Below are 25,392 nucleotides of genomic sequence, written 5' to 3'. Positions count from 1 at the left end.
CCGTGCTGCAGCGGAAGTTCTCTCGAGCGTAGGTGAATCACGTGAGGGAGCCTCCATATCTCGAAGTATGCTCGTTTCGTGATTCTCGATCCATTGACCGAGAACAACACACATCCCAACATCCCCAAAGTGTGTGAGTTCTTCTTCTTCGTCCTCCAAGCGAGCCGCAAGAACAACTTCTTCCCACCAGACACAACAACCCACATCCAATGGAATTCGCGGCAGCGTGAGTGACCGTGTCTGTCGAACGATCTCACCACCGAGTCACTCACCACTTCCAGTGCCAGTGGTCAAAAAAGGGGAAACTCCGAACGCGCTTCGTAAGTGGATCCGAACATTCGTTTCGTACCGTTTCGATGGATGTTGCGCAGAACACGCCGACACGCTCTGCATCGTGTTTTCCCTCGCATTTTTTTGTTGCGCTGTTTGTCTGCTTGAACAGCAAGCTTTGGGCGTACGCGTTTGTGTCGGCGACATGCTTCCATCAAGCGCCATCAATTCCAGTCGGTGTGTGGTACGGTCGTAGCGCGACACCCCACTCGAGCAGCTGAAGCAGCTGAAGCACCGAAAACGGGACGGTGCGTCCCTTTATTTTTTCCATACCCGGGCACACACAAGGTTAGTAACGGTGCGGTACTGGTGGCGTTCGCGTGTGCGGTGTTAATCGGAAAGCCTCGCTGGGGGAAAAAAAAATCTCGGAAACCGTGTGTGAAAATCGAAACCGTTCAAAGTTTGAAGTCTCCCAGCCCATGTGTGTGAGTGGCAGAAAAAGTGTAGTGTTCCAGGTCGGTTGATATGCGTCTGCAAAGTCTGCGAATCAAGGTGAAGAAGGCTCGTGATACGTGAATACGTGTGTGCAGTTCCCGATGCTGGAATGTCCTGCTCGTCCACAGTCAGTTTGTGTTTTCCTCGGAAAAAGGGGTTAAGTGAAGGACAGACCTTACGTTAGCCGGATTAAGTGAAGCACAAGAATTGTATGGCTGTACGGATTAAGGGAACGACCACTGTGCCTGTCCATGTGTGTCTGTGTGTGTGTGTGACGGTGTGCTGCTCGTGTATTATTTCACGCTAAGCATATTTTTACGACGCACTTTACGCGCGCCCACCGACCAGCGTGAGGCTTTCAGCGTAGGCCTTTCAAGGATATGCCGTTTTGTAACCTTTCGCACGACCACAACCTCACGTCATGGGCCAGGAGGACGGTTCTGGGAGGACGGTGTAAAAGCTTCACCTGACACCATAATCATAATCTTCGTCGCACGGCCGTCGGTGTACGTGGAATAATTCATGAAGTTGTTACGTGCAACAGCCACACCAGCGTGGCGTAAAGTTGAGTCCGGGGAAACTGAATGATTATAATAAGTGAACTCAAGGTAAGAATGTGGCCAACTGCAGTCGTGTGGTGCAACAAACTACTGGAAGAAGCAACGCTGTCGAAGTTGCAGTTGAAGAAGTAATTTTTCATCCACCACGGTGCGAAAACCGGCCGACGGAGAACATTTCGCCGTGCATTCATATCCGCCATCTCACGCTTAGGGAATGTTGCGGAGTGGAGTAACTTTTATGTGATTTTGTTCGAGTGTTTGTAAACTAACGGTTACCCTAGTGGCCTTCTCCGAGGCGGGGTGGCTCTTAAGTGGATTAAAACTAGTTTGCTGCCGGTTGGCTGCAGTTTCCTCAAGACAAAAAAGCACTCGAAACTAGCCCAACTGACTTCTACTTCACTATCCGCCGAATGGCTTTTATCATTACACACACCACTCACACGCACTTATTCTGGTGGTGTGAGACCAGGCCAACCGAGGCCACCGACTGCTCTCACACCACACGTTTCTGCGAAAATTAATGTCCACGTCGGTAAAAGTTGCGTCTCTAGCACTGTTGGTTTCACCAGAACAAATCTACCGAACTGAGAAGGCTGACAGCCCAACGGTGGGCAGGATTTGGGTGGGACGGAAATTTAATGCTCACCGAGGAGGGTAAGGGTGCAAATATCACCGGTCAGGAAATGCCACGATTGCCCTTACCTGATGAAACTTTCGGGAGACAATTCAACATTGAAAGTGATATTTGAGTTAAAAGCTTTCCCGAGGAGCACTCGTCCAACGCCTCGGCGTGGCTTCAAGTGCCTAAAAAGCCCCCTTGATGTACATCACTTACCAAACGATGCCTATCAAAGTACAAAGCATAATTCCTGATGCTAAACTTTCTCGAGTGTAACATTCGTACGCTCGCTGTAAGAAATCTTTCAAATATTTCATATCTTGTGGAGGGTTTTGCTGCATTTTTTAAGGCAACTCGCTCAACATCCTTCATTAATAATGGTTGAATTAAATTTCAGTGACAAAAAGGAGTTCGTCGCATACTTGGTGGAGAGGGTGGGGTGGTAAGAGGGAGGAGGAGTGGTGAGGATGAGAGAGGTTAGGTTTCACTGCTTAAATTATCCCACACAGATTCACAACGTCAAATTGAATTATCTTGAACTGAGACCCCCCCCCCCCCCCACTTCGCCACCTTGGCCCATCACCCCCCCCCCCCACCACCTCCTCCTTAGAGCACCGCGTTCACATAAGAAGCCATCGTCGTGAAACTGAATTAATGAAAAAAGGGGTATTTGCCCTTATGATTTGCGAGCAGCGGATCGGATACGGCCATTAAGTCATTAAGAAATGATTTTTCGACATTCGCCGTTGATGGAACAACGCGCTTTCAATTAAGATGGCGCCCTGGATTTTAGGCTCCGAAAAACTTTCTGTCGATAGGAACAACACAAACACACGACACAAAAAATCCCTCCGGCTCCTTTGATTCAAATCATTCTTCCATCTACGTCACGGAACGGATGCCTAGAAATTGCTGGGAAAAGCTTCCAAACTGTCAAATGTCAGCGTTCCGCGACGTTTCCGGATTTTTGTTTTGCTTTCGTTTATTTTTTTTTTGTTTTTGTCTTCTTGTGTGTCATTTCTTCCGCTACAATCATTCCGGAGCAAAAATTGCGAGCGTATGAAAATTGTATTTCACATTCCACGCCTTCCGTGCCATCCGTGCGCGCTCTATCGGCCAAACGGCACGCCTAACACACAATAAGAACGCTAATAGAGGCTGTTTGTTTCTGTGCTCCCGGCTTCGAAACGTTGACGACCAAAGGAACGGCCAGTAAATTATGCCGGGAGACGATGGCAGAAGCACGGCAGCAAAAAATCGCGCGTCTATCTTCAGATCTATCATCACCTCATTTAAAGCGTGGCATCTGAATTCTTCCTGGTGTCGCCATTGCTACCCTGCCCCCATCCCCCCCCCCCCCTTCCTCGCCCCTTCCTCTTAAGGATTGGTGACATTTTTATCCATCGCAAACCATCTTTAGCACGTAAATGCGTGCGACGAAAATCATGCAATCCAGGGTCCCGAACGAACATGCTGTGCGCCAGGGCTCGATGACGCGATGGGGTGTCAAATTTCGCAGCTCGTCCTCATCAAAATGTTGTTTCCTAGCCCTCCCTGCCCCGCTTCCCTTCTCCACCCTTCTGGTCTTATCCACTCACCGAAAAGTTACCTTACGGTCGGATGCGCCCTTACGGTGCGAAAATGCCCGTCAGCAGTTCTTCGTCTTTTTTCTGCGTTGGCCACTGCCTACGTTGTCCATTGTTCATTGAGTCCAAAGTTTAGGTATTTTCCTCGAGCCTCATCATTTTGCAGCACGATGCCTTCCGTGCTCGGGGGTGACCCGGGGTAGCCATTTTGTGAATCCGGCCCGTCGTCAAGGGAAACATTCTGTTCGTGAAAAAGTACAGCACACCAGCGATACTGCTGCTGCAAGAAAAAAGCCACCCTGGCCGCTTCTTGTGCGAAATTGCGGCGCACAGTGAGATCGAAGCACGTTTCTAAGGGCTGTTTTCATTTAAAAAATAAGAAGAGTAAGGACACAAAAGGCCAGGTCCTTGCCATCTCTTCTCAAAGGCAAACGTCAAGCACTCTGTACAGAGAAGGACCGGCCGCCGATATTTATTTATCGTCCTGGCTTCAAGAAAATGACAACAGCAGGAGCTGGGGCTTGATGCTTGATGGTTCGTCTCTCTCTCTCTCTCATGCTTTCTCGCTCACATCGTCTCTTCGATGCCCGCCCGAAGCACCATTAGGCCGTAAATACGTACGTTCTAAAAAGGCTTTCCACGTTCGATCCACCATCCGGGGCCACCATCCGCGCACGTGGAAAAGTGTCTCGAGTGTGTTCGCCAGAAATGGAAGAAATTATCGTTTGCCCAGCCATGCAGAAATTGCTGCAATATGGAGCGAAACAAAAGCCCGCCTTGTGTGCAGTGTGTGCTCGTAGCAGGAGTCGTGCACCTGCTGCTACTGGCTAGCCTAAGCACCTGTACACTCCAACCCGTGTATGTCGCTGACTCAGGTGATTTATAAAAAAACACACACACACAGCCTGATGTGAATGGATAACGTAGAAAGATAGCGGCAAAAAATATTGATGTCGATCATTATCATTACATCGTTGAAGCTTACATTCCGCAAATGAAAGAAAAAAGGGAAATAAATATACGCCAAAAGAAAATCCTTCTATCCCTCCACTAAACTGATGTGAGAGGAAGAGAGAGAGTGAGAGAGCAATATGAATTAGGAGAGAGAAAAAACAACAACCCAAGGTACGATTGAATGGAGGCAACTGGCGGAGTCCGGGAGGAAAGCAAAGACCTTTTTCACGTCATTCCACAAGGATAACGATGACAATGTTGTCGATATTGGGCACGGGAGTGTTTTCATCGTCGGCCGTCGGCCCAACCCTCTCGCTGGCAGGTGTGCTGGTCCAGGTGCTCCAGCAAGAGTGCCAACATACCGACCGGCTAACGTCGGGTGGCCTGCACAGGGTTGAAGCGATACGAACACTAAAGTGTGTACTGCACCCAGCAGCCGGCCGTAGGATTTAGTTTATCCTGCGATACCGGTGCCAAACTCGCCCCAATACATACGCTGCTATTCGACATTCGCAATCGGGAAAGGTGCACACGACCAACTGGAAGGGCAATATTTTTCGCCGACGTTGACTCATAAATTATGTATGAGGTATTTCCATCGGTCTACGATGCATCATTAGTCTGAGATGAGGAAGGGAGGGAGGGATGGGGAATGGACGAAGGTGGGGTAGGGATATTTCTTTTACACGACAGCAAATACAAACCACCCCAGCCCCGAGTGTGTAGGAACGGTCCACTGAGACTTCGCATGGTTGCAAGTCATTGAAGGTTTCGCCCGTGGAGAAAAGGAAATGCTGTCGCTGGAAATACTGATTTTTCCAATTTTTCCATCCCGTGATGCATGGGCAATGGACGAATGGGGCAAAGAACAACAACGAATTGCTGATGACGGAGAGGTACAAAACTGGCAATGTATTGCAATCCGGCCAAACGATAACCCGAGATGCTTATCGAAAGGCTTTCGAGACGGTTTCTTTTATTAACTCACCGGTACAACATGAGCGGCATTATGAAAGGAACATAATTTTGTGCTGCTGTTGCAACGCGCCATGAAGAAATTACCCACATTTCCGGCGCTAAAACCTGGTGCTCTAAGTCGTGTGATAGAGGTCCTTTAAACCGTTTTTCGGTCTACCACCATCATTTGTCAATCGTTTACTCGCCATCAATCGGTCTCGATTTGGGCCTTTCGTGTTCTATTAGGCCTATCAGGCGAACGGAATAAAAAAAGACTTTACAGAACTATTTTTGAAGCATCTTTCCTTGCCTCAGAAGCATACAGAATCTCTTCCTTGCTTACTTACTCACTTAATCATTAGACTGCATTACCGTCCTTACTCCATGTTAGTATTGCCTTATAAGATTTAAAGGACTTTGTCGTCCGGTGACATTCGCATAACACGACCAGCCCGCCGGAGTCTTTCGAGTCTCAATCACTGTACGATGGTGAGAACATCGTACGTGCACTAGGGCTCAACAGAGGATTTTTACCGGAAGAACGCTCTTTTTCGCCAATCTCAACAAGAATGTTGTTATGGGTGCTGACAGTTGGGCCGTATAGTTGTATGATAGTTTTTTAATAACTTCGCTGGAGCCATCATCTATCTGCACAACATTTCTATCGTATCTCCTTTGTCGGGTTTTGTGCCTCAATCAATGATATTAATGATATCGATGTCATCATATTATGCTAGGATCATACTCCGGTTCGGTTCGTAGAAGGAAAGCTCCGATAAGTTTCCACCACGGAGTCTCTAAAAGTCTCCTTTACCGCTAAGTTGAAAAAAATAATGGCCAACAAATCCCCATCCTGAGTAATTGCTAGAACCTTAATTGTTCATCCACATTGACACATTGTCATGTTGGTAAGTTTGCCTGACATTCCTATAGAGCTCATTGCATCGTAGTTAATAAACAGATTATTTCAATAAAGCTCTGAATCTGCTCTAAATCTCGTCTGTTAATTCCAATACTCTCTTCTGTGCGATGTTATCATCCTAAAAAAAGTACGAACAAATTAAAAAAAAAACCCTCCGAAAACATCGTCAAAAAATAATCCTCGTGCAAATTGCGACGCCTTCAGCACGACATTTGCATTTCGCCCAGGCCTGCGTTCACGCTAATGATTCTGCCACCTTTGCGCAGCCGTGAATTAGACTCAATTTTTCAGTTAATTTTCAGTGTCCACTTTTAATTACATTTCCACACAGCCTAGACCATCATCCTCCTCTGCGTCCCTCCGTCCACTCGCTGACGTTTTGCGTCAAGCCAGATAAGCGCAATGGTGCTGCCCGCGTCTTTCGCGTCTTTAATTATCCTCCTATCGTACCGCATTTTTAAGCGCACATTAGGCAAATATTCTTCTGTTCTCGTGAGATGAAAGAGGAAGCCGGAGAAAAGTGCAATCGTAGAAAAATTACCGCCAAGCGTTGGAGCGTTGGGCGAAGGGACATAAAATTTAAGCACTTGTCCGATTTTGGCTCGGACGCGAATTGAGGTTGCGTTTTGCTTTTCTCCTTCTTCTTTTGGCAGGCTGTTGAAACTCTAGGCTCGCTCGAAATTCATTCGACGAAGACACACACTTTGTCCGTGGACGCCCATTCGGACACTCAAATTTTATTTCCGTTTTCATCGTCTAACAGCCATCCGTTACAGCTGTGCCCGTGCTGCCGGTGCCTTGGAGATGCGAGACGAAGCTGGCAGACGACTGGCAAGTAGCAGGACGGTAAATTAGAACCACTCTCATTAGAACGAAATCCTACTAAAAACGGCTGACTTTGCGCTTCCCTTTGCGGCAGCTTTAAAGGTGAGCTTGTTTTACGGCTCGCCGGAGAATTACTGCCCCGGGGGTTTCTCTTCATGCCGTTCCTATTGCGAACAAGTGATGCGTTTCCAAGTACATAGCTTTTGTTCTTTCAACACACGGCTCGTGCAAAGCAGAGCATTGCTGTTTCTTCTCAAAAACAGTCCAAAGGGTGACGTTGCGTGCAATGAGTTGCATTAACGGTGTGTGTGTGTTGTTGATTTTCACCCCACACGATGCTTTGTTTTCGAACGCACAAATCGTTCGTCGCTGTTTTTGGGGGCTGAAGATAAGGAACAAAAAAACAATCCTGCCACCTCCCGCATCATCTCGGCCACACGAACATCAGGACGATAACGTGCCCGGGACACGCGAGCCCTTTCAGACCCTTTTTATTCTTATTTTGACCCGGTCCTCTGCTCTGTGAACGAAGCGGGCCCGGTTGATCCTGGCCACCATAGCAAACGGCCCGGAAGGTGTGGTACATTGTCCGCACACAACCGGGAACTCGTCGACACACTCGACTCGGCCCGGGCAGCCATTGTTTTGTGCGACACAATTTTCCATCAACTTCCTGTCCTGGTTGGCTGACGGGGAGGACTCGCTTGCCTCTCTTACGTGACTTGTGAATGGTGCACTCGTTCACACAAGGATCTCCTGGCGAGGCTAGAGCACGCGGGTGTACGAACAAATGTTATTGAAAAAGTTCCGGAAATCAGTCGAAAATAAAGGCCACGAGCAGGAGGGGAACAAATAAAATCTTGCAAACGTACATCCGCGACCGCCATTGTGCCCGAAGAACTCGCGTCACAGTATTAAATGTTGGGTGTGTTAATGTGTCCAAGCGGAACTGGAACGACCCTGGCACGAAACGCTGTTTACCTGACTGACTGAGATTGAAAGGTGCGACTCTGGGACGGGTACAGCACCCGGTTTCTCTGGTCCCTTAGCTTTGCCCCGCGGCCACGGACAATCCATCCTTCGATTCGATCAGTGACGGACGAGCGGTGGTCAATGGGCTAACGTAGTTCCGAGCAGTTGACGTCCAACGATTTATCATCCACCTGGTCTACTAAGCTTGAGTTATGCCTCGTACCAGTGGACACACCGACTCCGACACACACACACACACTTTGTGGAGCTTAAAGGGCCAACGAATGGAAGCTAGTTCCTTCGAATGAAAATGTAAATTCCTTCCATGATTGATGATATTGTTTCAGGTTTGATCTTGTTGCTCGGAACCGGGAACCGGGTAAGCATAAAGATGTATGGAAATTGGCTCGAGCGTACCTCAGCTCAGTTAAAATGGAACGTAAACACAGTACTTGTTTGGACTGGTGAGTCCGTTTCGGAGTGACATTGGACGAGCTCCAATCGATTTCGCCTCACCGATTCTTATGCAAAGCGCCTGCAAATGGGCAAACACAATCTCAACTCCCAAGGGGCTTTATGCTTATTACGGACATAAACCAAGTAGCAAGTAACAAGCACCAGGTTCAAGGTCAGCGATGGCGGATCTTATTACCCACCGAAGACAGACACTTACGTACACGTGCTACAATAACTCACCAATCAAGCAGAACTTATCCGGCAAACAAGGTTAAGACAACCTATGCTATTAGTGCTTGTTGAAGTAGCAGCCTCTAATAAAACAAAATAGGTCGAGTGGTTGTTTCGCCCACCCATTCCCTGCCATTCCGCCTCGCCCTCCTACCTTCCCGCCTTTTTTTTATTATCGCGTGCCATCAAAAACCAATCTAAATTTAAATTTCCTAACGATGATCACTCAAGAATCTCCGCTCCGCTTTTGACAATTTTGCTGTCGAATGGCTGTTCTGCCAGCTCAGCGCCGCACTACGACGGCAGGTATTGACAGTGTGGCACAACTGGGGCACAGAGAATGCTCGCCAGTAAAACAGACAGCGAGACAGCGACCGAGGTGAATCGTTTCCCCTTCCTTCAAGGCCACGATCACCCGGAAGGATAACAGTATGTGTATGTGTGCAGCTCTGGTTGGCGAACTCAGGGCAGGGAGTCTTCAGCAAAAGGAAACAATTTTGCAACACCAAACAACATTGGAATCTCGGGACAGGACTGGCAGCGTGAGGGCCTGGGGAGTATTTTTACATCACCAACAACCAACCGACCGACCGACCAAACGGTTGGTTTTGGTCAAGCGAACGTAGGCGAAAGAGCAATTTGCATATATTTAACCGTCCAATTTATCAACCCCGGCCGAAACAGAACAGTAAACAGATCCATTTGTTATAACAGAACGTCTGTCGGACTTGCTCCAATGTCCAACGACGATGCGGACGACGACCACCACGGCGACGACGACGACGACGAAAATCGGACATCCTTGGCAGGTCCATCCAACGATGGTCGAAAACTCTACGCTACGGCATGAAGCATACGGCAGGACCATTAATCAAACAATCACACACCCTAACACACACACACACATACTAAGATACATCTCAATCCTAGGCACGGCACCAGATGCCACTGACCACTGACACTAAAGTCACACATGAGTCACCGTGGTAGTAATGGATGAAGTTCCCACCGTCTTCGTCAGGACGGATGTGATTGAATGGGCGAAATTTATCTACCAAACGGGGTACGCCAAACCTTGGTCCTTGAGCCGGCCCACCCCAAGAAAGTCACAGAGTCCACACGACCGCTTTAAAGCGACTTCTTGCTCACAGCTTTAATGTCGGCTCCTGCAACGCTCTACTCCCGACTTAAAGTTTCGCCGGAGGTAGCGAAACCTGGGAAGGAGTTAACTTCGGGAAATGGGAATCGGAAAACGGGTTTTCGCGTTCGGTAGCGACCGTCTTTGGACCGTTTTTAATCCGGGTTGAATACGCCGGACTGAAGTCGGAATCTATAACAGTCGATGATGAACGTTACACTCCATTAACTCTTAATAATTAACGAATTGATGCTCCGGAGTTGGGGATGCTTCGGGGTTTGGGGTTTTGTTCTCCGGGGATTCTTTCAATTGCCCAAGTATAAAGCACTGCCGATGACAGATAGAACAGTGGGGAGAAATGGAACGTTTTTCCAGAAAAAAAGGAAACAATTAAAACATTCCCATTTCCTTCGGCCTGTCGCTTTTCCTAGTTTTTGTGCAGTTTTTGTTTCGCAAGAAATATATTTAAATGCGCTCCGGCTCTTCGTTCCCATTTGCCACATTCTTTTTCTTTTCCACTGGTTTTTCCTATGTTTGTTGGGGGAACACTTTCCGTGTCTTTGCAGCTAACCGCGGGAACTTTCTTACGCCTAGTCAGTGACTTTGTTCCGAGTTGACACTAGCAAGGATTCACTTTACGCGGTGAAAACCGAAGTAGCGGCTCGACTTATTTAACGCCTCAGTTGGTCGCGCCCTTACACCCATCTTTTTTCCTCTCTTTCGCTCTCTATCTCTCTCTCTCTCTCTCTCTCTCTTTCGCTGCTCAGATCCACGAAGAAGCCAACAAACCAACAAACCCTGCTTTCCCTGCATCTCCCCCAACACATGCTTCCTCCAATTTCACAGCTGGTTTGAGGTCACTTTGTTCACTTTTCGAATTGGGGGTTTCGCCAGCCCGGCACTATACCATGGGAAGGCATGGGAAAAGCTTGCCATTTTTCCTTAACGTTCTTACTGTTGACTGTTGCGGTGCACATTCCTATCCATCACGGCGAAGAAAGGGAAGACCTGGGCCCGGCGATGGAAACTTTTGGCTAAAAGCCACCGTAAACGAAAAGGTTCGCATACCGACGGAAAAGTAATCCACGTCCACGGGTCTAGCGGCAGCGGGCCATTAGTGTTGGGGACGGCCCATGTTTAAATGGTATTTTATTCTGGGTGGGTTTCACGTTCCCGTTTCTCTTGCTGGCTCCGGTTTTCACCACCGTCATGAAAATAGACACGTTTTGGAGTGGTGGAATTGTTTCATGTACGAAGGCAAAGTAGTGTTTTCGACGGAGGTCAATGCTTAACACACACACAAGATTTGTTCTGTATGAGTTGCTCGAAATAGAATTAACTCAGTACTGTAATGTACGGCAACCCGTGCCCTCATCTTCAAATAACCTAACCAGCTAAAACCAAACTCTCGGCTACCTTTTCTGCCCCATCAAATATTCATCAGCACTTGTACAAATGAATGTGATCCTTCATTAAAAACTCCTCTCCGTGCATTATTTAATTAATCTGGATCAGTGAAACACCTTCACTTTCGGACATTTGCATACATTCAACTTTAAAACTGGCTCACACAGCAGCCAGCAGCAGAAGAAAAAAAAACGGAAGCACAGGTTGTAACGAAAGTTCTCGCTTAGTTCCTCTTAGTTCTAGGCGGAATAAAATCCCTTTCACACGGAACAGCCCTTGATGAGGCGACCGAAAACGATCGATTTCGACCAGTTGCTGTTGAAATTTGGCCAGCATTAAATCGACCGTTTTCGTTCATTATTCGCCAATTTTCACACCCTTTTTCACTCGTCACTCGTCCGACCGGTGATGGGAAATCTATTTCCAGCGAGAGAGAGAGAGAGGAAAAAAAGGTGAACCCATTGAAAGCGCAGTGCGCCACACCTGTCAGCCGGTGTGTATGTTTGCTGATCGGTTTCATCGACCTCCGGGGTGCCAACTTTGAAGCGGGTCGGAATCTGTTTACCGACCGACAGCAAAACTACGCAAAAGAAACCCACCAACACGGCCCATTCTTGGAAACCGCTGGCAAGGAAATTGAATGGACAAAGATTAATGATCGACAGCCGGGTGTTTGGAGCGGTCCGTGTTGCTCCTCTAGAGGAAAACATCAATTTCATCCGTGCTTGAAATCGGCTTAAAATTTACTGACCACCCCTCCCCCATTCGACGGGACGCGACTGCAGCCAGCAATGACAGCGGAAGGACCGAAATTCTCTTATCGTGTCTCCCGGGTCTCCAATTATCACGGACCAAACATAAACTCGCACTTTCGCCCGGATCGCTGGGAGTTTTTTTTCCGGTTTGGTTTGGCTTGGCGCAGGATAGATCCACCCGGGACTGAAGTTGCTGATGGTGTTTTGGACCTAACTTTCCAAACAAAATCAGGTTAGCTTGGTCGGTTGGTCCGGTCGGTCGGTCGGTCGGCCCGTTTACCAATCCTAGCAAAGTGTGCAAAGTGCTTGTTTTGTGGTGCTTTTTTTTCTCGTCGTTGGAACACTTACTGTCACTTCGTTGACCACGCTTACACGAGCGGCAGATCCGTTGGGAGTGTGTCCGTGTTATCCGATTTGGAAGGCACCGAATTGTCGACTTTTCGTGTTCGCTATGCACACAATTGTCCTTTAATTTATTTTTTTTTGGCCTTCCGTACCCGTTGTACATGAAAGTTGTTGCACCTGAGTTCTCGAAATCGTGGGATCGTGATGGGTATGCAATGGCGTGCTCATGTACTGAAAGCCAAGTCTCGGAGGAGTGCACGGCCACCAACAGGAAAAAAACGCTGCCTTCAACCTATTGCTACAATCTTTGCGCCGTGTGCTTTCAACACCGCCCAACCGAGTGTCCACTAGTGTCCGAATGGAAATCTGAGCATTTTCCTAGTATCGCTTAGCTTCTTTTTTTTTTTGCTGGGATGCTGATGGATTCCAGAGAGAAGGAAAGTTTACGACAATGGATCCATCAGGATCCCACCCGGGGGGAATTATATCCCAGAATTGGGTGTTTTTTCGGAGACTCCAGAACACCATAAGAAAATTGCTCATTGCCACGTCTGAACACATTAATCTTCCTCTATCCTGCTGAGTTTGTGTGTGTGTGTTGATATTTAGCAAAAGTGAGTGTGAGTGTCATCAGCAAGGCGAAACAAAACTTCTCCGAATCGCCGAGCCTTTACCGACGAGCCTTTGTCACGTTATGGATGATGCTGACGGTGATGTTGATGATGGGTGGGGTGTTCGGGGTGGTCCTGGGGGTGGTCCCAACCACCCAAAAGCTCGTGTGAACAGACATTTCGTTTTCTTAAGGGTCACGTAAGCAACCGAGGGAAAAAAGTTTTCCACGCTCGAATGGCGCTAGGGTTTTTGAATGATGCGCAGCCGGGTCTACGCCCTCTTTTGCTCATTCCCAGCCCCACTACTAGGGACGCCGCGCTGGCAGGCGGTCTCCTTCGTGTACTTTGCCTTAAGTGGCATTTTGTCCGCACGTTGGTTCTCCAACGCCCCCATAAAGGCCGTGGCCGAGGCCGAGTGTGAACGATTGCTGTGGCAGTGTGATTGTATGCGATTTTAATTAACTGCCCGGCCTCGTGGGACCAATTGACGCGGTGGCAACGACGGGGAGCAGAAAAAAAGTGTAAATTGTTTACTTTTGCAGCTGATGTATTTTCAGTCCCTTTCCGGCACCATTTTTGTTTTGGTTTTTGCTTTCTCGTTTTGGCAAGGAGAGCCTATTATGGCTCCAATTGCGCCTGTGATTTAAATCTTGCCCAGCGTTTCTTCTGCAGCTTACCCCCCGGTCGATTGTGTTTCACGTCAGTCGACACTTTTTCTAACAAGACGTGCTGTAAGATTCATTGCTTTTCCCAGCCCGCTGGAAAATGGGCAATGAAAAGCACGAGGAAAATCTCGGCAACATCCGGGCAAACAAAACCTACCGGGGCTTTTTTTTTGCTGTTTGCTACACGCAAAAATGTTTGGGATTGTTTTACTTTCCCATTTTCCAGTCGATCGAAACTCAAGAAGGTTCGAATTCATTAAACAGATATGGTGGTGGACAAAACCTGGCGAAAGAAAAGCAAATCTAGAAGGGCAACAGGAACATTTCTGGGTACGAAAATAACGCAAAAAAGAAACGCTGCCATTTTTACCGAATCTCTTGAGCAATCGAGTAGCGACGGAGGCTTTACGGCGAAAGAGTCCCCGTGCCCCAGAAAATGTTCCTCCGAAGCAGTAAGGGAAAAAAATCACCTTTCTCACACCCGTCACGCCATTTGCCTTCCGGGAAGGTAGCTGGCAGTAGTATCGGAATAGCCGCTTCTTGGGTCTATTTCCATCCGACCAAATTGGAGAACCTGAATCACGGTGCCACAATCCACAATCACAGGCCGACCGGGCAGCAGCAACACTAGCGCCCTTTCTCTCTAATTAATTGCACATCAACGGATCAATTTTGTTCCCGTCACGATACGTTACGTAGGCCCGGCTGGATGACGGTAATGGCCGTACGGCATTCGAGTGTGGCGATGTGGAGGTAAAAGCTGAAATAATTGAAAGATCTCACCGTTGGATCGACAGCTTCGATCGTTCCGGTGTGAGTGGGCGTTTGTCCCTCTGTGCGTGTGCGTGTGTGTGTAGTAATCCAGTCGAAAAGGGGGAAGAACCGAAACAAAAGGTCGACCTGACCCGAATGCACTACACTGGGTCTGAAATGGTTGGGTCGTGGGAAACGGTACTAAAAACTCTAATTAACGAAATAGGATTTTCCCATCCCCCAGTGCGGGTGGCCATAAGCGAAGGTAAAGGACATCTCCACCCTCTCCCATCTCACACACACACACGCAAACACCCCACAGTTCAACTCAGTCAGTCAGGGTCAGCTCGGAGGAAAAAGGAACACGGGGCTACCGAGACATTTGGTCCCTTGGACATCCTCTCCTGGTTAGCGTTTTTTACACGTCGGCTTAGAGGGCGCGTGTAGCGTCCAATCGATAACTCAAACACGTCGCCCTTTTTATGATGGCATAAATTACCTCTGATTGATAACACACTCGCAGCCCAGCCGAACAACCCCGTCCTGGTACGCTGCAGCAGCAAGAACCACGAAGGCAAGAACCACGTTTCACACGTTAGGGCCATCAATCACTGGATTAACACATTAAAACAACGTATAAAAGTAAAGATTTGGCCCCTCGAGGACGGAGGCCACCGCCGGGGGATGGATGACGGAGGGAGAAAATTAGTCCGATACTGGTGTCCCGATAGCGCCAAAAGGTGGTATTTGGTCGGTCAAATAATATCCAACATTGGTGAGCGCGTGTGTGTATCGGTAATAAAATGTTGACAGGCGATATTCGATATTTGGCACGTAATGGAAGGACCTGCTTGATGTGTTTGAGCCTGGCCGAGGAAAACCGGTCCATTCCCGTTGACCAATATTGGATTCGCAGGCATCCCCCAGATGGTCGAAAATACATGTTCATTTTCCCTCGGACTTTCTCTCTTTCCCCCTTCCACATGGACCACTCATTTCCGTGTCATCATCTGTTCCGTTCGCCATCTCTTTCTGTTGTTGTTTCTCGTCTCGTCTTGAGCTTTTCGATCTGTCCTCGGTGCACAGTTCACGTCGCTTTTTCTCATTCACCGAGAGATTACATCATAGGCCTCGGCCCAAGCAAAAAAAAAACAGAAACACGGCTCGGCACACACAGTCTCATCAACGGCACTAATCCCCCATTTGGGCCGCTGCCGATTGCCAATCAACAACGGTACGGAGGCGACCCAGTGTGCGAGCGCCAAATTTCCAAACGACCTTCATCCGTACGCAATAACGTCCAACTGCAGACGAAAGAACGCAGGTCGTTCTCAAGAATTTTGTTACCGTATAAAAAGTAATACACGCACACGAGCACACACGCCGGACGTTCTCTGAGGACCCATGCGGGTAGTGAGGACGAGTCGGGGCGATCGGTCCACGTGCCCACGCGCATACGTTAGTTGTGCGACCCAACACGTCGCCTGCACGCTCGCAACGCAGTCCTCCCGCAGGAACGTGACTCAATTACAGCATCCTGATAGAATTGATTTGACATTTATTGGTGGACGAATTGAAAAACCTGCTGGGTCACACGCTACCCGGTTCGTAATGCAATCGATGGTTCTCGTGCTTAACCGTACCCCGTTCGTGCTGCTGTACTGTGCCGCTGGTGGTCTCACCGGCCAACACATGGTCACGCCCTGGTCGAACACGGGGAAGCTGACCAAACGGTGGACGGTGCAGCAGCAGCAGCAGCAACCCTTCGAAAAAGGAGCGAGCGAAAGGAAATGATTCCAAACAACCGAAACGATAAATAATTCCAGCATCCAGAGCCGCCGACACTTGCCGTGAAGTGGTCCAGCGGTTATCGGCCCACGGATCATCAAACCCGGTGCTACCGATGCCGAGTGGACAAAGGTTTTGAAAGGCATCAACACAAAGCAAAAGAAGTAAGAGAGAAAAGAAAACAGTGAACAAACAGAAGTTCGAGTGGAACGTGAAGATAGTGAAAGCGAGCGCCATTTGGACGTCTCTGCTTAAGTGAATCTGCTTAAAAACATCAAAGTGATGTCCGGCGAACAGCAGAAGGAGTTTCTTTCCGAGCACCAATTCCCACAGTCCGGCACCGAAGGACGGACGTGTTGGGAAGCAATTGACCGTTAATCAACCATCGCACCGAAAAGCCCGGGACCGGGTCCCTTCCGTTTGTGTTGAGCTTGTGTTTGTGTGTTGGCTGAGAAGCGTTGTAAAATAAATTCAAGTCGTGTCCTGCCGCAAGTGAGCAAGTGTCCGCGTCATCGTAGCCGCGTAAAGGGTCACCTGCGAACCTGCCGAAGTGTCACCGCCGGCGAAACACACCCCAGCGGCTCGCAAAAGCCCGTCCCACCGGAAGACAATTTCTTGCCACAGAAGGCGTTTTTAGTTTGTGCAAGCTCCGAGTACGGCCGAGATCCGGTGCCATCGGCCGGACGCCGGGTTTGTGTGGACGGTGAATGAATAAATTTTCGCAAACACCGGCAATCACAATCCGGAATCCGGAAGGAGTTCCCGCAGGCGGAAATTAGCAAAACCCCAGCCGGCAAACAGCTGTGGCGACGCGTGGAATGACTCGAGTCGTAACTAGGAAAGCCCATCGGAAGTGCAAATGCAACACCATGAACGCAAATCTCCCGCTTATTGCAGCGTTTATCAATTTTATCGTCCTTTGCTTAGCAGGTAAGTCGAAGGAATAAGTGGGCATTTTACGGTTTCGGGAGCTTTCTTGGGCAATTGGAATTCATTCGCGTGATTTTGGTGTTTATTTCCGTGGTCCGTTTGGGTTGGGTAATAATTTGTTGCTCAACATTTTACCCCTTTCCTTTAAGCTCTCCTCTCGGCAGAGCATTTAGAACATTTAATGGCCTTTTCATAGAGCAATCTCTGAAGCCCAGAATCTCTTACTCAGCATAAAGTAAATTTTCTTTATTTTCTGTATCGAGCATAAAACGATATCTGATTCTAGTTCCTCTTTGATTAATACGCAGTACATCAGGTATTAATACTTTCGTCCCACTTTTACCAGAGCTAATCACATGTGACATTTACAATTACCATCACAATACCGTGACAAAAGGCGCAACCCTTCGCACAACGCCCTTTAAATTATGCAAGAAACTTACCTCTGCATGTGCCATTCACGGGCAAACGATTAGAATAAAGCAATCCGTGTCTTGCGGTGGTTCCATGGAACGTTCCTAACGAATTCATATCGCAAAGCGAGTCACACACGTCACACACTGCCCATTTAGCAACACTCCACTCCACAGCATGAGCCAAGTGTTGGAACACTAGTTGTACAGCACAGTTCGCCACCGCCACTGTTAACGGACCACGGAAAATGCAAATCCCCGTTACCACGGCAATCACCGACAACACCGACGATGACGGCGACCGCGAGGCTTAAGGGTGTGCTGAGCTCGCGTATGAATGTTAATAACAGATATTGTCCTTGCTCAATGATCCACTAGCACTAACTTTGTCCACATCGCTGGTTTTGTCCTTTTTTTTTATACGCGCGGTGGCTTTCTATTTTCTCTGACGCTTTTTCCTCCCTTTCAGACACACTCAGCCCCGAGATGCAAATGTACTGGGAAAATCACATGGTGCAGCCGTATTTCGATAACACGACCAAGCGCGAGGTAACGGCCATCGCCGGCCAAACCTGCCAGCTTCACTGTCGTGTGAAGAGTCTCGGGGACAGAGCGGTAGGAGTCCTGCAGCTTGTGGTCATGTATGTGCGTGTTGTTCTCATGCGGTTACTCTGCTCCATTCGCTCCAGGTATCGTGGATTCGCAAGCGTGATCTACACATACTGACGGTGGGGATCCTTACCTACACCAATGACCAGCGTTTCCAGTCGCTGCACACAGACGGAAGCGACGAGTGGACGCTACGGATAACGTCTCCGCAGGCCCGCGACTCGGGTGTGTACGAGTGTCAGGTGTCAACCGAGCCGAAGATCAGTCAGGCATTTCGAGTGAATGTTGTCGGTAGGTCGGCCCGGTTCCGGACCCCCAGGAACCCCAAGTTTTTGTGGTTGTAAAAAGTTCTAATTAATGAAATCCTTCTTCGCATGTTCCCCCGCTTTGGCTGCACAGTCTCGAAAGCGAACATCCTGGGCAACTCGGAGCTGTTCGTCAAGAGCGGCAGCGACATCAACCTGACCTGCGAGGCGCTGCAATCGCCCCAGCCACCATCCTTCATCTACTGGTACAAAGGTGGCCGGGTAATCAACTACTCGCAGCGCGGTGGTATTAGTGTCCTGACGGAGCAACAGACCCGCACCAGCCGGCTGGTCATATCGCGAGCTTCTCCGTCCGATTCCGGGAATTATACCTGCGCTCCGAGCAACTCCGGTAAGTAACGCCGTGTCACGGCCGAGAGCCCTGGCGATTAGGTACGGTAGGTCTTTGGCGGCGGCCCGTTCCGTGCCGTTGCCTGGATGGTTGTAATTTGCGCATGGCCAGCGTCGTACGACATGTTGGCAGTTTGCTGTTGGAACGCACCTTGGTGCAAAGCGTTGTTCACTTGGTCATCATGAATATGCCGCAACCGTGTGCTCGGTGGTACCGTCGCAAAGGGATGCAATTGTCAATTGTTGGCAACGTATCAAAATCCAACCTCCTCGGGTGTGTGCGACTGCATGTGACACACAACATAATTCGCTTCGTTTGCCTTCTAGTAGACCGACGACGTTCGTGCAAACGACAATGCTGCCATCGTGACCGAAGCACAGCTCGGGAGTGTTTTATCGAGTAGTACGGCATAAAGAGCGCACGTGTAGCGTTCTCTATGCCGTAATCACCTTCCCCAAAGCTCTGGGATTCACTTTCCATCCATCGGACAGGAGACACCGTGCAGCAGCTAGTGGGGGATATATTACGGTTCGTTTAAAAATTTTATGCACAACATTAAATGCAGTTTATATCGACGTCGCCTGGATGCTGGATGCTGGTTGTTTTAGCGTGCAGCGTGCTGCTCGTGTGCAAGGATTTGTCGGTGATTTCTGCTCTCAAAACGACACCGAAGATAGACTGCACCGGCCCAAGAGTGAGGTGGGAGTTGGTGTCATGTGGCCACGGTAACGATCGCATCAAGAAACTAGTGAGCCAAACCCGATTTATCGTATCATTTCCAACCCTCGCTCGAGGTTGCGTAGCCTCGGGTCTTCGGGAAACGAGACTTCTGGCTGATGATGTACCAACGCGCCACATGGAAAATAAGAACTCACGTGCCGAAAAGCTCCCCAGGGCGCAACGTTCAGGCAAATAACCATGGCTGGCTGGCAAATAGCTATAATCTTCCTACCATACGACGAACTACTGCAACCCGTTCGGTTGCTTTCTCCAGAGCACCGTACCGGATCCAGTGGCCGATCGTAAAGATTACGAACCGTGTGCTATCTCGTCAGCTCTCGAGCTCCGTTTGGCAGTTTATAGCGCTTTTGGCACTCTACTTTATGTCGTGCCGTGCCGTTGGCACTCGCCACATCAAACGATCTCGCTGGCGACCGGTAGGGTGTGCGCTTTAAATCCACCACCCTCGGTAAGCTCGGCAGGTGATAAAAGCACCCCAAAAGAACCCCCGAGAGCGCCAAGAAACTAGCGCATCCCCTTTCACCCGGGCAATGAATTTAATGAAGTTGTTTCAGCATCGTATCGTGAAGCATCTTCCTCCCCGGGGGCAGGTTGTTATTGCCTCCGATCTCTGCGGACGATAATCTATCCCCCAGTCCAACGAAAGGATGGGCAACGCGCGAAAACATTGCCGCAAGATTAACGCACCATTATATACCCATAATGATGGCGTTTGAATTACGCGAAATTGAACGCACACAACTCGCGGGAATGATCTTCCAGCGCTTGAATTACTGTGCCGGCTGGGCAACGGCGGCAGTTGAAATTTTCGCCCAACGCTAAACGCCACTAATAGTATGCACATAATAATTAATGAAAAGCCTGCCGCCACACCTTTTGACCTGACTGGAATGGGCGCTGCTCCAGCAAAACGCTTGTCTAACCCGCCACCATTCTCTACTTGCAGATTCGGCTAGCGTTGTGGTGCACGTCATCAAAGGAGAGCATCCGGCCGCGATGCAACACGGAATAAATGGCGCTAACGTGGCTCATTCATCAACATATGTAATTATCAGTCTAAACGACTCCATTCCCGTACTTCGTCCGTGAGCGCGCTGTCGCTGATGTGGGAAGGGTCACTTAATTAATTTATTTCCTATCCCGACCATCCTCCATCGTTCCCTTTTTGCTCACCGAATCCAGGGTCCGGGTCAAAATGCAGAAATGTCATGTTGCGCTTAAATGACATACTTTTTTTTTTTAAACTTATCACTCCTCTTTCTGTCTCCCTCTCTCTCTCGATCCCTTTCTCTCTTTTATGTGCACCCTTCTGCTTCGAAACCGTCGGCGTGTTCTGGTGTCCTGGATATCCTGTGTCAAACACAAAACCCCGTACCGAAACGCGCTATGAAATCCGGCCCGCAAAAGCAGACAGTTACGGTGATCATATCGGTCTGGTTCCAGCTTCTTCTACTTGCTCGGCCATTGCTGGCGAATGCAGCTGTGCGATAGGTAAGTTTTCCCCGGGACCAACTTGGTCCCTGGGATAGGATGGTCCCAGCATAATGTGATTAATTTACATCGGTTATCGCTTATACGCTTCTCGTGTACATTGTGCCGTTGGCTCGAGAGCGAATTAAGCTGTGGCGTCACACACATATATTGACCATTTAGTGCGACGGTAGCGGGTGGGATTATTGAGCGGGAAGCGGGAATGCCTCCGGCTGGCAACAGTATCGAACCGGAAACTGAGCCCCCGAGCAGCCCGGCCAACGGCCACCGAGGCTTATTGGATTTGTTGCTTCACCGAGCTAATATCAACAAGCTAGACGTTGCCGGATGCCTGCCGCCTGCAGGCCGGCACCGTGCTCTAATGCTTCAACACACAACTCTGCCAACTGCGAACTGGGTGTGTGTGTGTGCTTGTGTTTTCCTTCCAAACAAAAGTGGCGTAGAGGAGGACTCATTTATTTAAACTCGACGCTATTGCGAATCGACGAAGATGCTGATCGGTGCATCCCGTTCGGAAGCGTTTGCACCAAACCCCACCGAACCGAGCGAGTCCAAAAAGTTGTGTTTAGCTAAAGATTGATTAACCGATGGAATTTAACTAACCCCGGCCGAAGTTGTGTTCGCAAGATAGATTGCCTTCTAACCAGTGCTGTGTTGCGTTCGGCCCCCTGTGTGCCTAACCCCAACTCAGCTTGGCAAAGAAAATAAATTGTTCAAACGGCAACCAGTTCAGTGTTCTTGCTGTTCGACAACTAGCTTGGGGTCCGATCAGAAGAGGAAGAGCTTAAAAAATTAAAAAATAAACTCAACAACGGCAAAAAATCCAATATGCAGAAAGGATGAGCTTGCCCGCTGGAAACAGCGAGAGTTATTTAGCTCAAAACATTGCTTTAAGCACCCTTAAAGTGGTGCTGCTCATGGGACTTTAAGTACGTATTGAATTGGAATGATTCGATTGCACGGGGCTTCGTGCTGCGATGCCTCTTACACGACCCGGATGAGAATTCCATCGAAGCTGGAAGCATGAAACGATAGGAAGCGGTGGCTTCCTATTTCAAGCCATTGCACATGTGAGCTCTTTTCGGAAATCCTAGAGAGGCAATTGCGATTTCCGACTCCGCTCGCTGCCACCGTACGGCCAGTACGACTTCAATTTACGGCTTTTGCTAATGAATCTTCGCAGATTCCTTTCATGCATCGATCAATGCCACACGGCGGTACGGTGGAAGCATTGAAGAATGTTCGCAGGACGCTGCCACGGCACAGCGTAATGAACAAACTTATCGCTCTATTCCGTTACGTTTAATTTCAGATAAGCCACGGGAAACACGAAACCATCTACAAAGTATTCAGTAACATCCAAGTCGGCCGACAGTCAGCCGGCACTCCTCCTTCTCATTAACCCACCTCAGTCGGATTAGCGGTGTAGTGGCGGAGGGCGCCGAGCGACATATTCCCGCCAATCAAACCATTGTGCAGTGAGTGTGTGCTTGTGTCGATGCGTTACACAGCGTGACACAGAATCTATCTTCATCCGGATATGTCGAGCCCGACGACAGCGACGACGACGACGAAGACAACTCGCTAAGCACCGCCGAAGAGAGACGGATGAATGAGCCGAACGAACGTGCCGACAGAGACAAGCCAGGTGAGCCAGGTCGTGCCAAGTGAGCGGGCGGCCATACACCAGCCGGATGTAGTTAGGGATCGGGTTTGGGGGTTTGCGGCGAAAGAACAGCGACACAAAATAGCGTGTGTGGGGCGCACCATCGAATCGAGCGAAAAGATAACTAAATTCCACCGTGTCAAAGCTGAGATAATATCCTTCGCGCGAGGTAAACCCTCTGTGTCGCCATGTGTCCTCTTTGTCCTGGTTAGCGGCTGCTGCTAGGGCGCAGCGCTGAGTGTGCCCTCGCCGACAGCGACCTACCGTGATGATGAAAGCATCCTTTCGCCTGCAGACCCGATAAAAAGATAAACATGAAACGAAAACAACACCTGAAGATGCTGAACTTCGCTGAATATGACATACTGACACTCTGGGCTCACGTGGCTCCTTCTGCTAGCTTGGCACACTGCTGGCAAAAAGGCGAGAACTCGATCTCTCTCTCTCCATCGCTTCGGTTCGTCTTCAAGGACGGTCTTTTCATCCTGCCTGACGTGCATCTGTGCGTGTATTTGTGTGGAGCTTCCATTCAAATCACTGGAGCGAAGGACGTGCACGTACACGATCACGTACGATAGGTTCGCTGTTTTGCTGGATACATACGTCCTTGCCCACCACCTTGCCGGTGCTCAACACGACCGGCACCGTATGCACTCGGCGTATCGCGAAAGAGTGAAGATTTGCTGCGAGCTTTGCTGATTTCACCGGAGACATCGAGTGCTTTCCCCCACACGCGCGCGCGAAGACACCGCACGGTTAAGGGTGTGCTTCCCTTCCACAGTCCAGTCGAGCACGTTGCGCGACGTTCAAGTTCAGACAAAAGTTTATCATATCCGTGTATGACGAAAGCTTTGGGGAATTTCAAATTTCCGACGGCTCCCAAATCCTTCCTGAGAAGCTGGAGCTGCCGTGCTGGGAAAGTTTTTCCACCTAATGGGTATTTCGCTTACGTCGGTGAGTGTGTGTGTGTGTGTGTGTGTGTTTGTGGCTGCGGTACGCGAGGATAGCTTAACATAACATTAACAACACAAATCCCTCCACCTTGATATGTGTGTTTGGCCACCACTGCCGCGCACTCCCGATTCTCCCGAATCCTGTGCACCTTCCCATGCGAACTGCCCAGAAGTTTGAGTGCAGTGGTGGAATAAATTGTACAAAGTTAAAATAAGGATCGATAAATTTAAATCAATGCTGGCTAACTTTTTACATCACTCTTGTGTTGTGTGGTGCGCGCGCGAGTGTCGTGGGCAAAAGTTGCCGAACTTACCGCGTGGAAGTTGTTTGGTTCGACAACAACAACAAACCCCATTTTCGTGTGAAATGAATCAAAAGCTGTGCAAATATTGTGGCCACCCGCATCCCACCGGCAGGGCACAGTAATACAATAAAAACGCACCGTCGCTCCACAACACATTGCCAACGAACAGGGTCGAAATCGGCTTACCTTGCTGGAAGACGCCACGCGATCGCAGCAGTACGCGAATAAATCATGGACTACGGGAGGGTGAAACGTATGCGTGTATGTGGGTGTGTGTGTGTGTGAGTTGTATTTACCTAACAGTAACGCACCGGAAAGCAGCTTTTGAGAAAGTCTATAATAAAACTCGTAACAGGCACGCGAAACTGCTCCGAAGATGCTCGCGCCGGTCGATCAAGGGTGCATGGGCAGGGACAGGAAACGTTGCGGGCGACCGGATGCTGTGCCGCTGGTCTTGATGGTGTTGGTCGTGTTTGAAACTTTCACCCAAAAAAGGGTCTCTTGCGCGTGGAATGTAGCGAGCGAATGATTGTGGTCGTGCGGCAAGAAGCGCTTTTCTTACGTCCTGAGAGCAGGACTCTGGCGTGCAGGAAGAAAAGGCACAACAATGGCAGCCGGGCACCGATACAAAAGCAGTTTTCCGAAATGATTCTTCGCTGTGTGGTTCGTTTTTTTTTTTTGCCTCGGTGAAAGTCCATATTTTCTGCGCCAACCCCATTATTTCGTCATCGCCCGGCCAACTTGCCAACTTCCCCAATCCTTTGAGACTCGCAATTGTAAATAACGATGTAAATACTAAATCCTATACATACCACACAATACAACCACACCGGTGAGGAACAGAGCTAGCACTGCTGGACTCAAAGAGGCAACAGCAACAAAAGTGTGCTATGGAGAGAAAACAGAACGAGAGACAGAGAGATAAATAGAAGCGATCTGATGCATTTTACTGACAGTAAGCGAGAGCGCGCCAGACAGTAGATGTAAAGAGAGAGGGAAGTTGATGTCAACAAAGAAATTAAAACAACAACACAAAATGCACTCGATCTACCCGACCGGTGTGGTGGTAATGAACAGTTATAGACAATTTTATAATAATGAACAATATGCGAAAACAAAGCTAGTAAATACAAATGACAAACAAAACAGAGAAACAAAAGGAGAAGTAAACAAAAATGGAGCGAGAAATGGATGAGATGAGCGAAGAGAAGCGGCAGTAGCAAATGAGACGGATGTTGTAAAGTGGAAATGTTTTAAGTACTATTAGGTTGCATAAATGAATAAAATGAGAAAATTGATAAATACCGTAACGATCTGA

The 25,392-nt window shown here is 48.9% G+C and overlaps 1 protein-coding gene across 4 annotated transcripts; it reads left to right on the top strand.

Moving 5' to 3' along the window:
* The first annotated feature begins 450 nt into the window (after nt 1-450).
* On the top strand, nt 451-25,392 carry LOC118507361 (hemicentin-1-like). Of its 4 annotated transcripts, none has more exons than XM_036045774.1 (8): nt 451-618; nt 16,348-17,239; nt 18,122-18,267; nt 18,342-18,552; nt 18,661-18,918; nt 20,606-20,703; nt 21,070-21,150; nt 22,463-25,392. In XM_036045774.1, the coding sequence occupies exons 2-7, from the start codon at nt 17,128-17,130 to the stop codon at nt 21,148-21,150; spliced, it is 906 nt and encodes a 301-aa protein (XP_035901667.1). In that variant the 5' UTR covers nt 451-618; nt 16,348-17,127; the 3' UTR covers nt 22,463-25,392. The 4 variants fall into 4 exon arrangements, with proteins under 4 accessions (XP_035901667.1, XP_035901668.1, XP_035901666.1 ...); XM_036045775.1 differs by having other exon boundaries at nt 451-785; XM_036045773.1 differs by having other exon boundaries at nt 451-822.

Source organism: Anopheles stephensi, chromosome 2 (assembly GCF_013141755.1).
Source record: "Anopheles stephensi strain Indian chromosome 2, UCI_ANSTEP_V1.0, whole genome shotgun sequence".
Lineage (NCBI taxonomy): Eukaryota > Metazoa > Arthropoda > Insecta > Diptera > Culicidae > Anopheles > Anopheles stephensi.
Note: the sequence above shows the minus strand (reverse complement) of the source record. Positions and strands in the feature narration are given on the sequence as shown.

Coding starts and splice junctions, on each gene's coding strand:
- LOC118507361 (XM_036045774.1), top strand. CDS start 17,128: ATGACTCGAGTCGTAACTAGGAAAGCCCATCGGAAGTGCAAATGCAAC. Junction 18,553..18,660: donor ATTTCGAGTGAATGTTGTCG/GTAGGTCGGCCC, acceptor TTGGCTGCACAG/TCTCGAAAGCGAACATCCTG. Junction 18,919..20,605: donor CTGCGCTCCGAGCAACTCCG/GTAAGTAACGCC, acceptor CTCTACTTGCAG/ATTCGGCTAGCGTTGTGGTG.